The following is an 11,738-nucleotide window of genomic DNA, read 5'->3' on the forward strand; positions in this document are numbered from 1 at the left end:
TGAGCATGGTGCACAGAGCGTAGTGCAGATAGCGTACTGCAGAAAGCATGGTGCAGAGAACATGGTGCAGAGAGCATGGTGCAGAGAGCATGGTGCAGAGAGCATGGTGCACAGAGCATGGTGCACAGAGCATGGTGCAGAAAGCATGGTGCAGAAAGCATGATGCTGAAAGCATGATGCAGAAAGCATGGTGCAAAGAGCATGGCATAAAGATCGTGATACTAAGAGCATAGTACAGAGAGCATGGTGCAGAGAGCGTGGTGCACTATTAGTTGACAAGAGCTAATGATGATAAAGTGAGTGCAGGTGAGAACCAATCTACAAACTCCTATTGGGTCACTTACGTGAGGCATTGTCAACATCTTCACTACTTTTTACTTTGCATTGCCAATTTCTTCACTATTTTTCACTTTCTCTACCAAGGCTTACCTCATTAATTATACATCCTTATAACTCTAATAATACTCCCTAATACATACTTTAACTACAGATCCTTTACATACACACTTTAGATGCAGTTCTGACAGTCATCCACTTTTACCATTCACTTTTACAACACATGCACTCTATACATACTCATTACACATGCAAAAGCTCAACACATGTTCTCTCTACACACGCTGTCTACACACGCTCTCTACACACATAGTTTCTGTTCAGCATTCCCAACATTTCAGATCACTTTTATAACTTACTATTTCTCTAATAGCAAAATAGTAACATCCAGCATAACTCTACTAGTAATACTATAATAGTCTTAACAAACAATTACTTTGTACGCATTGCTAAACATATTTGGTTACACACACTTTACCATACTGTTTAACACACATAGTCTGCTTAGACACAACGTCTACACACACACACTATCTACACACACACTACACTCAGTCTTCACACAAACTCTCTTTACACATTACTGTGTAATTACTTACCGCCATTAACGTTAGCGCCATGTCATTCAACAACACACCTCCCCCCTCCACCCACTGCCATAATGCAGAGTAATGGCAGGCTAGGCTGTATTTGTAATATGTGGTTTATTTGCGTGCACCTTTCACACAGATTTATTTCATTTGAGCAGCACTTTTAACGTGCACAGATTTATCGGTTAGTATACGTACATACCAAATAGAAACAGTACGAAGAGTTTCAAATTTAATTTTGATGCATAGAACATTTAGGGCCTTACGTTGAATTTATATTTTGATTGTGCTGCCGCCATTAATGTTAGCGCCAATTCAGTGCACAGCACACCTCCCCCCTCCACCCACTGCCATAATGCGGAGTAATAGCAGGCTAGCCTTTATTTGTAATATGTTGTTTATTTGCGTGCACTTTTCACACAGTTTTATTTAATTTGAGCAGCACTTTTAACATGCACATATTTCTAGGTTGTTATACGTACAGACAAAACATGAACAGTACGAAGACTTTAAATTTTAATTGTGCTGCATAGGAAATTTAGCGACTTACGTAGATTTTATTTTTGGATTGTGCTGAAGCCATTAATGTTAGTGCCATTTCATTTCACAGCACACCTCCCCCCTCAACCCACTGCAACAATATGTCCGTTTGCAATTGTCACATAATAACTGAGACATAATGCGGATTAATGGCAGGCTAGGCTGTATTTGTTTTTGCTAAAAATTATAACATAAATTTTGAAAGTACTTTACTAAATCCATAGCCTTAGCAAAGTATATCTCAGTATATGGTGCATTCAGATAACTTCCTTTAAAAAAGGTTTTGTTCAGGTTAACTTTACATTTTAGATTGTTTTGCAATGTCGTCAGGAAAAATCTGTGATATCATAGAGGGTTATAGCAAGTTGGGCTGTTCCTGATTTCGCTTCCAAATATACAATGTAATTTAACAAGAGTTTCGCTATTGCATAGCAAGGGGAAGTCCTTTTTTAAATTTAGTACATTTACATTGCTTTTTTGTACTCTTTTAATAACAGTACAATTTACTTATGCACAGGAAAAAGAAATTACCACTATTTGCTACAACCACACCATCGACTATACATCTTTACACTTTGTTAATAGAACACACTACATTCATACTTAACTATGTTTGTTAGCCCTCTACACCTAGCCCTCTACACCTAGCCCTCTACACCTAGCCCTCTACACCTAGCCCTCTACACCTAGCCCTCTACACCAGCCCTCTACACCTAGCCCTCTACACCTAGCCCTCTACACCTAGCCCTCTACACCTAGCCCTCTACACCTAGCCCTCTACACCTAGCCCTCTACACCTAGCCCTCTCCACCTAGCCCTCTATACCTAGCCCTCTACACCTAGCCCTCTCCACCTAGCCCTCTCCACCTAGCCCTCTCCACTTAGCCCTCTCCACCTAGCCCTCTACGCACACGTCCTCTACACACACGTCCTCTACACACACGGCCTCTACACACACGTCCTCTACACACACGGCCTCTACACACACGGCCTCTACACACACGGCCTCTACACACACGCCCTCTACACATACGCCCTCTACACACACGCCATGTAAACATGTACTTGACAAACACTCTTTAAACATGCACTCTACAAATACTCTGTAAGACATGCTTTCTAAATGATGCTCTCTAAAAAACACTGTAAAACATACTATATTACACATTTTCTCTGTATTACCCTCTCTGTATTGCCCTCTCTGTATTGCCCTCTCTGTATTACCCTCTCTGTATTACCCTCTCTGTATTACCCTTTCTGTATTACTCTAATAAGCTCTCTGGATTATGCTCTCTATATTACTCTATCTCTATTACTCTCTATGGATTACGTTCTCTGTATTACGTTCTCTGTATTACGCTCTCTGTATGACGCTCTCTGTATGACGCTCTCTGTATGACGCTCTCTGTATGACGCTCTCTGTATGACGCTCTCTGTATGACGCTCTCTGTATGACGCTCTCTGTATGACGCACTTTGTATGACGTACTCTGTATGACGCACTCTGTATGACGCTCTCTGTATGACACTCTCTGTATGACGCTCTCTGTACCACGCTCTCTCTACCACACTTGTGAGCATGGTGCACAGAGCGTAGTGCAGATAGCGTACTGCAGAAAGCATGGTGCAGAGAACATGGTGCAGAGAGCATGGTGCAGAGAGCATGATGCAGAGAGCATGGTGCAGAGAGCATGGTGCTGAAAGCATGATGCAGAAAGCATAGTGCAAAGAGCATGGCAGAAAGATCGTGATACTAAGAGCATAGTACAGAGAGCATGGTGCAGAGAGCGTGGTGCACTATTAGTTGACAAGAGCTAATAATGATTATGTGAGTGCAGGTGAGAACCAATCTGCAAACTCCTATTGGGTCACTTCCGTGAGGCATTGTCAACTTCTTCACTACTTTTTACTTTGCATTGCCGATTTCTTCACTATTTTTTACTTTCTCTACCAAGGATTAACTGATTAATTATACATCCTTATAACTCTAATAATACTCCCTAATACATACTTTAACGACAGATTCTTTACATACACACTTTAGATGCAGTTTTGACAGTCATCCACTTTTACCATTCACTTTTACAACACATGCACTCTATACATACACTCTTCACACATGCAAAAGCTCAACACATGTTCTCTCTACACATGCTGGCTACACACGCTCTCTACACACATACTTTCTGTACACATGCTCTCTCAAACCTCTCTCCACACGAGACCTCTACACACATGTTCTATACACACACGTCCATACGCACATGCTCTGTACACACACACCTTATACACACATAGCCTGTACACACACGTATTCTACACACACATACGGTACACAGGTACTTTGCAAAAAGATTCTTTAAAAATACACTGTTTATACACACACACTATTCACACTCTGTACACATACATACATACTCTAAACACACTCGAAAAATAGTTTCTAAAACATGCTTTCTAAATAGCGCTCTCTAAGGAACACTCTCGGGAAAACACTATCTTACACATGTTGTCTTTTACCCTCTCTCTATTACCCTCTCTGTATTACCCTCTCTATATTACTCTAACTATATTACTATTTGTAAACACACTCTATAATATGCTCTCTGTATTACGCTCTGTATTACGCTCTCTGTATTACGCTCTCTGTATTACACTCTCTGTACACACATACACTTTATACACACTACACATACAGAAACACTTTAATACATGCTCTCTATGGTAATCTCTACAACATGCTCTCTACAAAACACTCTCTACAACATGCTCTCTAACACATGCTCTCTAAAAAATACTCTCTAAGACACACTCTCTAATACATGCTCTCTAAAAAGCACACACTACCTATTACACGCATTACTACTCAATCTCCAGCACACACACACTACTACTGCCTCTAACATTTTCACTAACGCACACTATTTAGCACCCACTTTATCTAACACACAGTCTTAATATACTCTCTTGAACACACACAAACACATTCTAGTACACACGCACTCTAACATACACTTACACATTTTCTGTATCACATATCTATATAAACTCTATCTTCTTGACTCGCATTCACTTTATTATTCACCTTCTACTATTTCACAAAACATTTTGCCAAAAAGGCTACTTTCATGGTGATGGGAAAATAAGCATGCAAGTAACAGCAGATATGGAACTCCTACAGTATTATTTACCAGGAGCATTCCCACCATTTCAGATCACTTTTATAACTTACTATTTCTCTATTAGCAAAATAGTAACATCCAGCATAACTCTACTAGTAATACTATAATAGTCTTAACAAACAATTACTTTGTACGCATTGCTAAACATATTTTGTTACACACACTTTAACATACTGTTTAACACACATAGTCTGCTTAGACACAACGTCTACACACACACTATCTACACACACACTACACTGTCTTCACACAAACTCTCTTTACACATTACTGTACACAATACATTACTACTCCCTACTACACAGTCTTTAATACATGCTTATCTATGTTCTATAGTAATACTCCACTACAATATTACCACTTGCTCAACAATACAACTTCTCTATTAAACACTTTAATTTACTACTTTTTATTTTTAAAATAAGACTAAAGTTTACTTTATGCTATTATTTTACCCTATTATTAATGTTTGTTTTCCTTTTTCCTAGATTTTCCATTCTTTCCACCAATCTCGCACGCTGCTAACTCCTTGACTTAACAACATTGAGGTAAAAGTACATAACTATTATGTTTAGCTAAGTACTTGTAACACACTGTTTGCAAAACATCTGTATAGGATACATATAAATTACACATTTGAACTCACTTCCTCTCTCTATATATTTTTATATATATATTACCTACTGGCGGTCGCCAGTAGGTAGTTATAGTTAGGACCCTGTTTCCATAGGAAATCCGCAACATTCTATTTTGAATAACTTTGGCGCCGGTTGACGAATCCTCGCAAAATTTTCAAAACGAATGGGGCGCTACGCTCCGCTCCTACCCTGAAAGTCTCGGGGTGATTCGTCAGGCGGGGGCTGAGAAAAAAGGGGGGTCCCAAAACGCGTTTTCCCCATGCATTTTTCCATAGGACAGCGGTTCCCAAACTGTGCGCCGCGGCACCCCGGTGCGCCGTAATGACGAGCCAGGGGCGCCGCGACCACAATGTTGAAAAATGAAGCGATGTCCTGTTGAAAAATGAAGCGATGTCCCGACCCACCTGAAAAAATGAAGCGAGAGCGAGCTGAAGGCAAAACATGGTCTGTTCCTGGAGGCGTACTGTCGCGATACGTGCGTACGTACGTATACGCGTCGTACGTGCATTCTCATGCGTTGGAGGTAGTCTCCATTACTGGCATACGCATGCCATACGTACGCAGCTCTGGCGTTCGAGAGGAGTAACTGCTGCCGTCTTCTGCCGCCCGCCGCTTTCTACCGCCGGCCGTCTTCTGCCGTTCCCACATAAGCCAAGGTAAGAGTGAAGTTGATATGAGTGAGACAATAATTAAGTCGTTACCCCAGTGTCTGCGTTACCCCTTTCCACGGCGACCGAATGGCTTCCAAACAGCAATGAACTGTGCCATTGAAGGGGAACGTGTAAAATGAACCAAGCATTGCAAAGCCAACGAGTCTCTCCTCTGACACATATTGGCTTTATCCACGGTTTTTCGCCATGATTGACAGCATCCCTGAGTGTGCAGCATGGGTAAATAAGAAAAACAAAAAGTCTACGATGCTGGCCTTGTCGTCATTTTGTAGGCACGTGAAAGCCATGCTTTCGCACACTTAAGAAATGAGGCAGCTTTTTTATCTTTTTTATTGCCTGAGTTGGATCGACAAATAAAAAGAAAAAAAAAATACAATAAAGCGTTTTTTTAATCATGGGTGTGCATCATGAGGGGCACGAAGGAAAGGAAGCAGCATGGAGAGTGGAGGGTGAGGAGCAGAAATTACAGGGAGTGCAACGTGTAGGGGGGCAGGGCAAAGCACATGGGTGACAGTGAAAAATATGGAGTGGAAACAAGCATCCTAGGACCGGTTGCGGCGCACAAATAAACATCCTACAGAAAAATCACTGCAATTTAGACAAAGAAAATGGTGCAGACGAGCCGCATGGCTGATTCTCTTTAGTCATGTCCAGGCTGGGAGTAGGTGTCAAAGGGGCGTCTTCAAACACCTCCCAATACCTCATCCTCATCCGCTCATTTCTGATAGGAAAACATTACTTTGTGGACACTTTTAGGGCAGAAGGGTAACACTACACAGGCACTGCCAATTGTCGGTCCACCAGTAGCATGCTGTCAGTCATGTATTTGACTGCACTTTTAAAAGCCTTAAAAATGAATATGGTTGTAATGTTTGCATTGTTAAATATATTTAAAGTAGTTCCTTTTCTTGTGAAACATCTTCAGCCATTCATAGTATTTTTACTAACAGAGCACTGCATTTTGAGACTTCCAGTTTTTGAGTTAACATTGTAAGAAGAGGCTCGAAAAGTCCAGTATGTACTTGTGTCCACAAAAGATGTTATTTCTCTGGGATGGCATGGTGTATTATTTGCCAGTAATATGGGACAGGTGTATTTATTGCTGTGTAGATGTCCTTTAGTTGAGACCGTACCAACAGAAGGAGGAGGCATGCTGTTTTTTCTCTGTGGTTGCCAGCCTATGCATTTCACATGTGTGTTTAAGCTCCGGAAGTACATATTTACTTCCTGAGCATTTCAGTTTTCCTGAAGTTTCTTTCAAATGTTTTAAATTGAAGACTCAGCTCCGCGTCTAATGTGTCACTCCTGCCTTCTGCTGTACTAGTGTGGCATGTTAAAAATATATATTCTCTAAAGCACATGAAACCAATAGCAGGTGCTATTGGTTCCTGTGCGTGTTTACACCGTGCTGCACACAACTTTAATTTTGTTTCCTAAAGCAAATTCAAAGTTGATAAAGGGGGTAATTCTTTTTTACATGAGATGGCTTGTTCTTCTCGGGGAAAGTTCCAACTTCACCACTAAAGAGAGATGGGTCGTTACTCAGGTCTGTTTACATTGCTGTTTGATTGAGGCTTGTGTGGCACTCACTACTATGCGCTTTTAAGGTACTTGTTTATGTTATGCATTACTATTTTTAAGATGCACCTTCTTTATATATTATTTATTGCACCGATTGTAGTCGGATTCAGCAGGGCGCTGGGTAAAGGCTGGGCCTTGTTTGGTTCTAACTCGTGGTTTTGTATTTTAAACACGCAAACAAGGACAGTCCCACTTTAAAGCATTGAGGTCCAACAGAGGTTCAGGAGGACTGGCTCTGCGATAAGTTTCAAAGAAAACCACTAGATATGTAAATGAGTTCCATGTAGGTTCAATGTAGGGCAATTTATTTCATGTAGATATCATCAAAATCTGGTAAACACCCGCCCCTCCCTGGCGTACATTGGATACCCTCTTAGTTCAAAAGGGAACTACAGCAAATCATTTGTGTACTAGCCACAAATAAGTTGGATTTGGAGACATTCCATTAAATATCACCCACAGTGGTAAATAAACCGAACCATCAAAGTCCTGTTTTTCCTAAATAATGTAGAACATGTGCACAGTGAATAACACAACTCTATGAGCATATGTGTGGTGCTGCTCCTGCTTGTGTTTATTTGAGAGTGCTGACCATGAATGTGTTAATGTGCCTGCTGCAAAGAATGTGTACCATGCACGTCACACAGTGAAGCTAGTTTAAATAGGTCAGTGCCTTTGTCAGATCTTTTGGTTAAAAGCAGTGTAGAATGTTAAAATCCACACTTACTGTCTACCAGTATGGATGACCTGTGACTTACCTTGTAGTCCTCTGGCTTATGAAACATTTCCTATACACTAATTTACACACATATGATTGATTGTCTCTGCTCTGTGTAATGTGTGTGTGATAAGTGCCCTGACACCTTACACTGGTATAGGTGGCACTATATAACTGATTCAATATATCGGAGAGAGAGTGGTCATGGAGACTTGAGGGGGGCACTGCTAAAGGGTGGTAGTGATGGAATCTGTGGGGCGCAAACATTGTCGCACTGGGCACCACCAGTTCTAAAGCTGGACCACCCAGGAATCCTGTGCTGTTTTATCATTTATACCCGCGTACTGATTTATACATTTCTGAGCCTGCAAAATGGTTCTGCGGAGGAGAATACGGACAAGTCAGCCTTCCAAAGCCGCATTTATTCCTCCTGGCACAGTAGGCAGCCTTTCTAAATTATTTTCCACCCATCCATGACATTTGTGTCTTTAAAGAAAAGCGCATCAATGCCTCAGGTTTTCATCCCCAAAGAGGCCAAATGTGTTTCTATTTGATTTCACGCTGGTTTAAACCTTGCTTATATGAACTAAGTCAGAGCTGCTCATGTTTTCTATTGTTGGTTCCAACCGCTGGGCTAAATTGCAGCAAACTTACAATTTGCCATTTTATTTGACCTTAGACTTCATTAGAAAACTGAATGCTCTTTCTGTCTGTGCGGGGTACCAATAAGAATAATAAGTCCAAATGGTCACCATCATCATGGGCTACTATTGCAAACTAACAGAAATAATAGATCCATCATTAGGCAGAGAATAACTTTAGTTCTACTTATACTTGTCTTACCTGGATGTTTTGTACTTCAGGCTTATTATTCCGTGGAGACTGTGGATGACACCTGGAAGAAACCTGGAAATACTTCAGCAAAGGAAAAGAAACGACGACCAGGGACTTTACAGATAGAAAGACGAGAGGAACTGATTCCCATCTTTGTGATTGACAATGAAGAGATTTCTAATGCCAAGTTCAAGTTCATCTGAGCAAAGTGAAGTTGCAGGTTCTTCTGACAAAAAAGACGACGGGAAACGAAAGGCCAAGTACAGAAAGTACGATGACAGGTATTTGGATTATGGTTTCACGTGTGTTCGGGTTAATAACGAGGACCGTCCTCAATGTGCAATCTGTTTAAAAGTTTTGGCTCTGGAATCCATGCTTCCAAGTAAACTTAAGCGACATCTTGAAAGTCTTCACCCAAATGTGGTCGGAAAGCCAAGGGATTTTTTTGAAAGAAAAGTTGCTGAAGCCAAACTACAAAAGTCCACTTTCTCAAAACAAACCAAAACTAATAGTAACGCCCTCCTGTCTTCATATAAAGTGGCCTATCTAGTTGCACAGAGTAAAAAACCCCACACAATTGCAGAAGAGCTGATTTTGCCTGCTGCTGTTGAGATGGTAACAATCATGATCGGCGAAGATGCGGGTAAACAGCTGCTGAAAGTGCCTCTTTCTAATAATACTATCAGCCGGAGGATAAATGATATGGCTGAAGATATTAACGATCAGCTCATCTGTAATCTAAGAGGCAAAGACTTTGCACTCCAGTTGGATGAGGCAACAGACAACCACAAAGACACCCATCTTATTTGCTATGTCAGGTTTCTATACGAAAAACAAATTGTTGAGGATTTGTTGTTCTGTAAAGAAATCAAAGGTGGAACCACAGGTCAAGACTTGTATGCGGTTGTGGATGATTTCATGCAACTGAATCAAATTGACTGGGAGAGATGTGTTGGAGTTTGTACAGATGGGGGCCGTTCAATGGCAGGATGCTACCAAGGACTTCAAGCTCGCATACGATCTAAAGCTCCTAATGCTGTTTGGACACACTGCATAATTCACAGAGAAGCACTGGCAGCAGGAAACCTCAGTGAAGAACTGCATGGTATTCTGAAAATTGTCATCAAAGTGGTAAATTATATTAAAACAAGACCATTGAAAGCAAGATTTTTTGCTAAACTGTGTGAGGACATGGGTGCGGAACACTCATGTCTCTTGTTCTACAGCAGTTCTCGATGGCTGTCTCTAGGTAACTCCCTGCTTAGGGTGTATGAACTGAGGAATGAAATCTACTCATATCTACATGGTGATGAACATTGTTTTGCTGACAAGTTTATTGATGCAGACTTTCTAATACAAATGGCTTTTCTTTCTGATCTATTTGAAAAACTGAATGCACTGAACAAGTCCTTGCAAGGCAATAATACTAACATCTTGCAACTGTCAGACAAAGTTTCAGGCTTTAAGAAGAAAGTGATCCTTTGGAAAAGCAGTCTAAGCAAAGGTGACTATAAATGTTTTCCTTCATTGGACCAGTTCCTGCAGGAGAATGAGATGGCGTTAAAGGAGGAACTGAGGACAGTTTTTGTTCTGTATTTGTCTCAACTGCGTTTTTACCTTGATAAATATTTTCCAGAGGATGAAGTGGAGCCAATAAAATGGGTGAGAGACCCCTTCAACGCTGAGATACCTCAGCATTTCAACAATGAGGAAGCAGAACAGCTTATTGATGTTTCAAGTGACTCAACATTGAAAGTAAGGTTCCAGTCTCAGTCACTGCTTGAGTTCTGGTGCCAAGCTGGAGATGAATATCCAATGATTAGCAAGAGAGCCCTGCATGTTTTGATCCCTTTTGCAACTTCGTACCTTTGTGAAGCAGGTTTTTCAGCAGTTGCAGTGATAAAGTCTAAATATAGGGCAAAAATTCACCTTGAAAAAGAAATGCGTGTTGCAATCTCAAAAATAACTCCAAGATTTCAGGAGTTATGTAAGGAAAAACAAGCACATCCATCTCACTAGGATTTGTAAGGTAAATTTCGGACTCTGTTTTACCTGTTCATTGAAAAGATATTTTATTACATAGAAATTTGCGAACTATTGTTGTGTGGTTAATAAAAGTTGCATGGAAACATATTTGGCTATTAATCTTGTATCGTTTCACACTTAACAAAGTTTTATTAAACAGCTGTTATCTTCGTATTTTGTTACAAATATGATTATACTACCTTCATTGCATCCCAATTAATTTAAGGAAGACAACAGGAAGTACTCCCGAGGTCGGGCTTACATCCCCCCGCCACCCGCCCACCCGTAAAAAAATGTTGGGGAGCCACGGCCAACTGCCAATTAGGTCAAGGGAGCCATGGGTCAAAAAAGTTTGGGAACCACTGCCATAGGACCTTTAGACACAGCTACAGCCCGAACGGCTGAACAGAATTACTTGTAATTTGGCAGAGAGGTAGCCATAAAGTCAAGGAAGTGCCTTTTGTAGGTCTGGTGTAAATCTGTTCAGTAGTTCCTGAGAAAATAGCATTTAAATCAATATATATATCTGTAAGCGCGCTCCGTGCGCTTACCGTGCGCTTACGGTAAGCTTACCGTACGCGTACGGTGCCGTGCGCGAGCGCGTTTCTGATTGGTTGTTAGATC

The 11,738-nt window shown here is 40.9% G+C and overlaps 1 protein-coding gene across 1 annotated transcript; it reads left to right on the forward strand.

Moving 5' to 3' along the window:
- The first annotated feature begins 5,157 nt into the window (after positions 1–5,157).
- LOC146871719 (zinc finger BED domain-containing protein 5-like) lies at positions 5,158–11,209 on the forward strand. The gene is made up of 2 exons (XM_085651215.1): positions 5,158–5,195; positions 9,119–11,209. Exon 2 carries the CDS (start codon positions 9,255–9,257, stop codon positions 11,106–11,108), a length of 1,854 nt encoding a protein of 617 aa, XP_085507341.1. The 5' UTR covers positions 5,158–5,195; positions 9,119–9,254; the 3' UTR covers positions 11,109–11,209.
- Positions 11,210–11,738: the final 529 nt, after the last annotated feature.

Source organism: Triturus cristatus, chromosome 1_1 (assembly GCF_964204655.1).
Source record: "Triturus cristatus chromosome 1_1, aTriCri1.1, whole genome shotgun sequence".
NCBI classification, from domain to species: domain Eukaryota; kingdom Metazoa; phylum Chordata; class Amphibia; order Caudata; family Salamandridae; genus Triturus; species Triturus cristatus.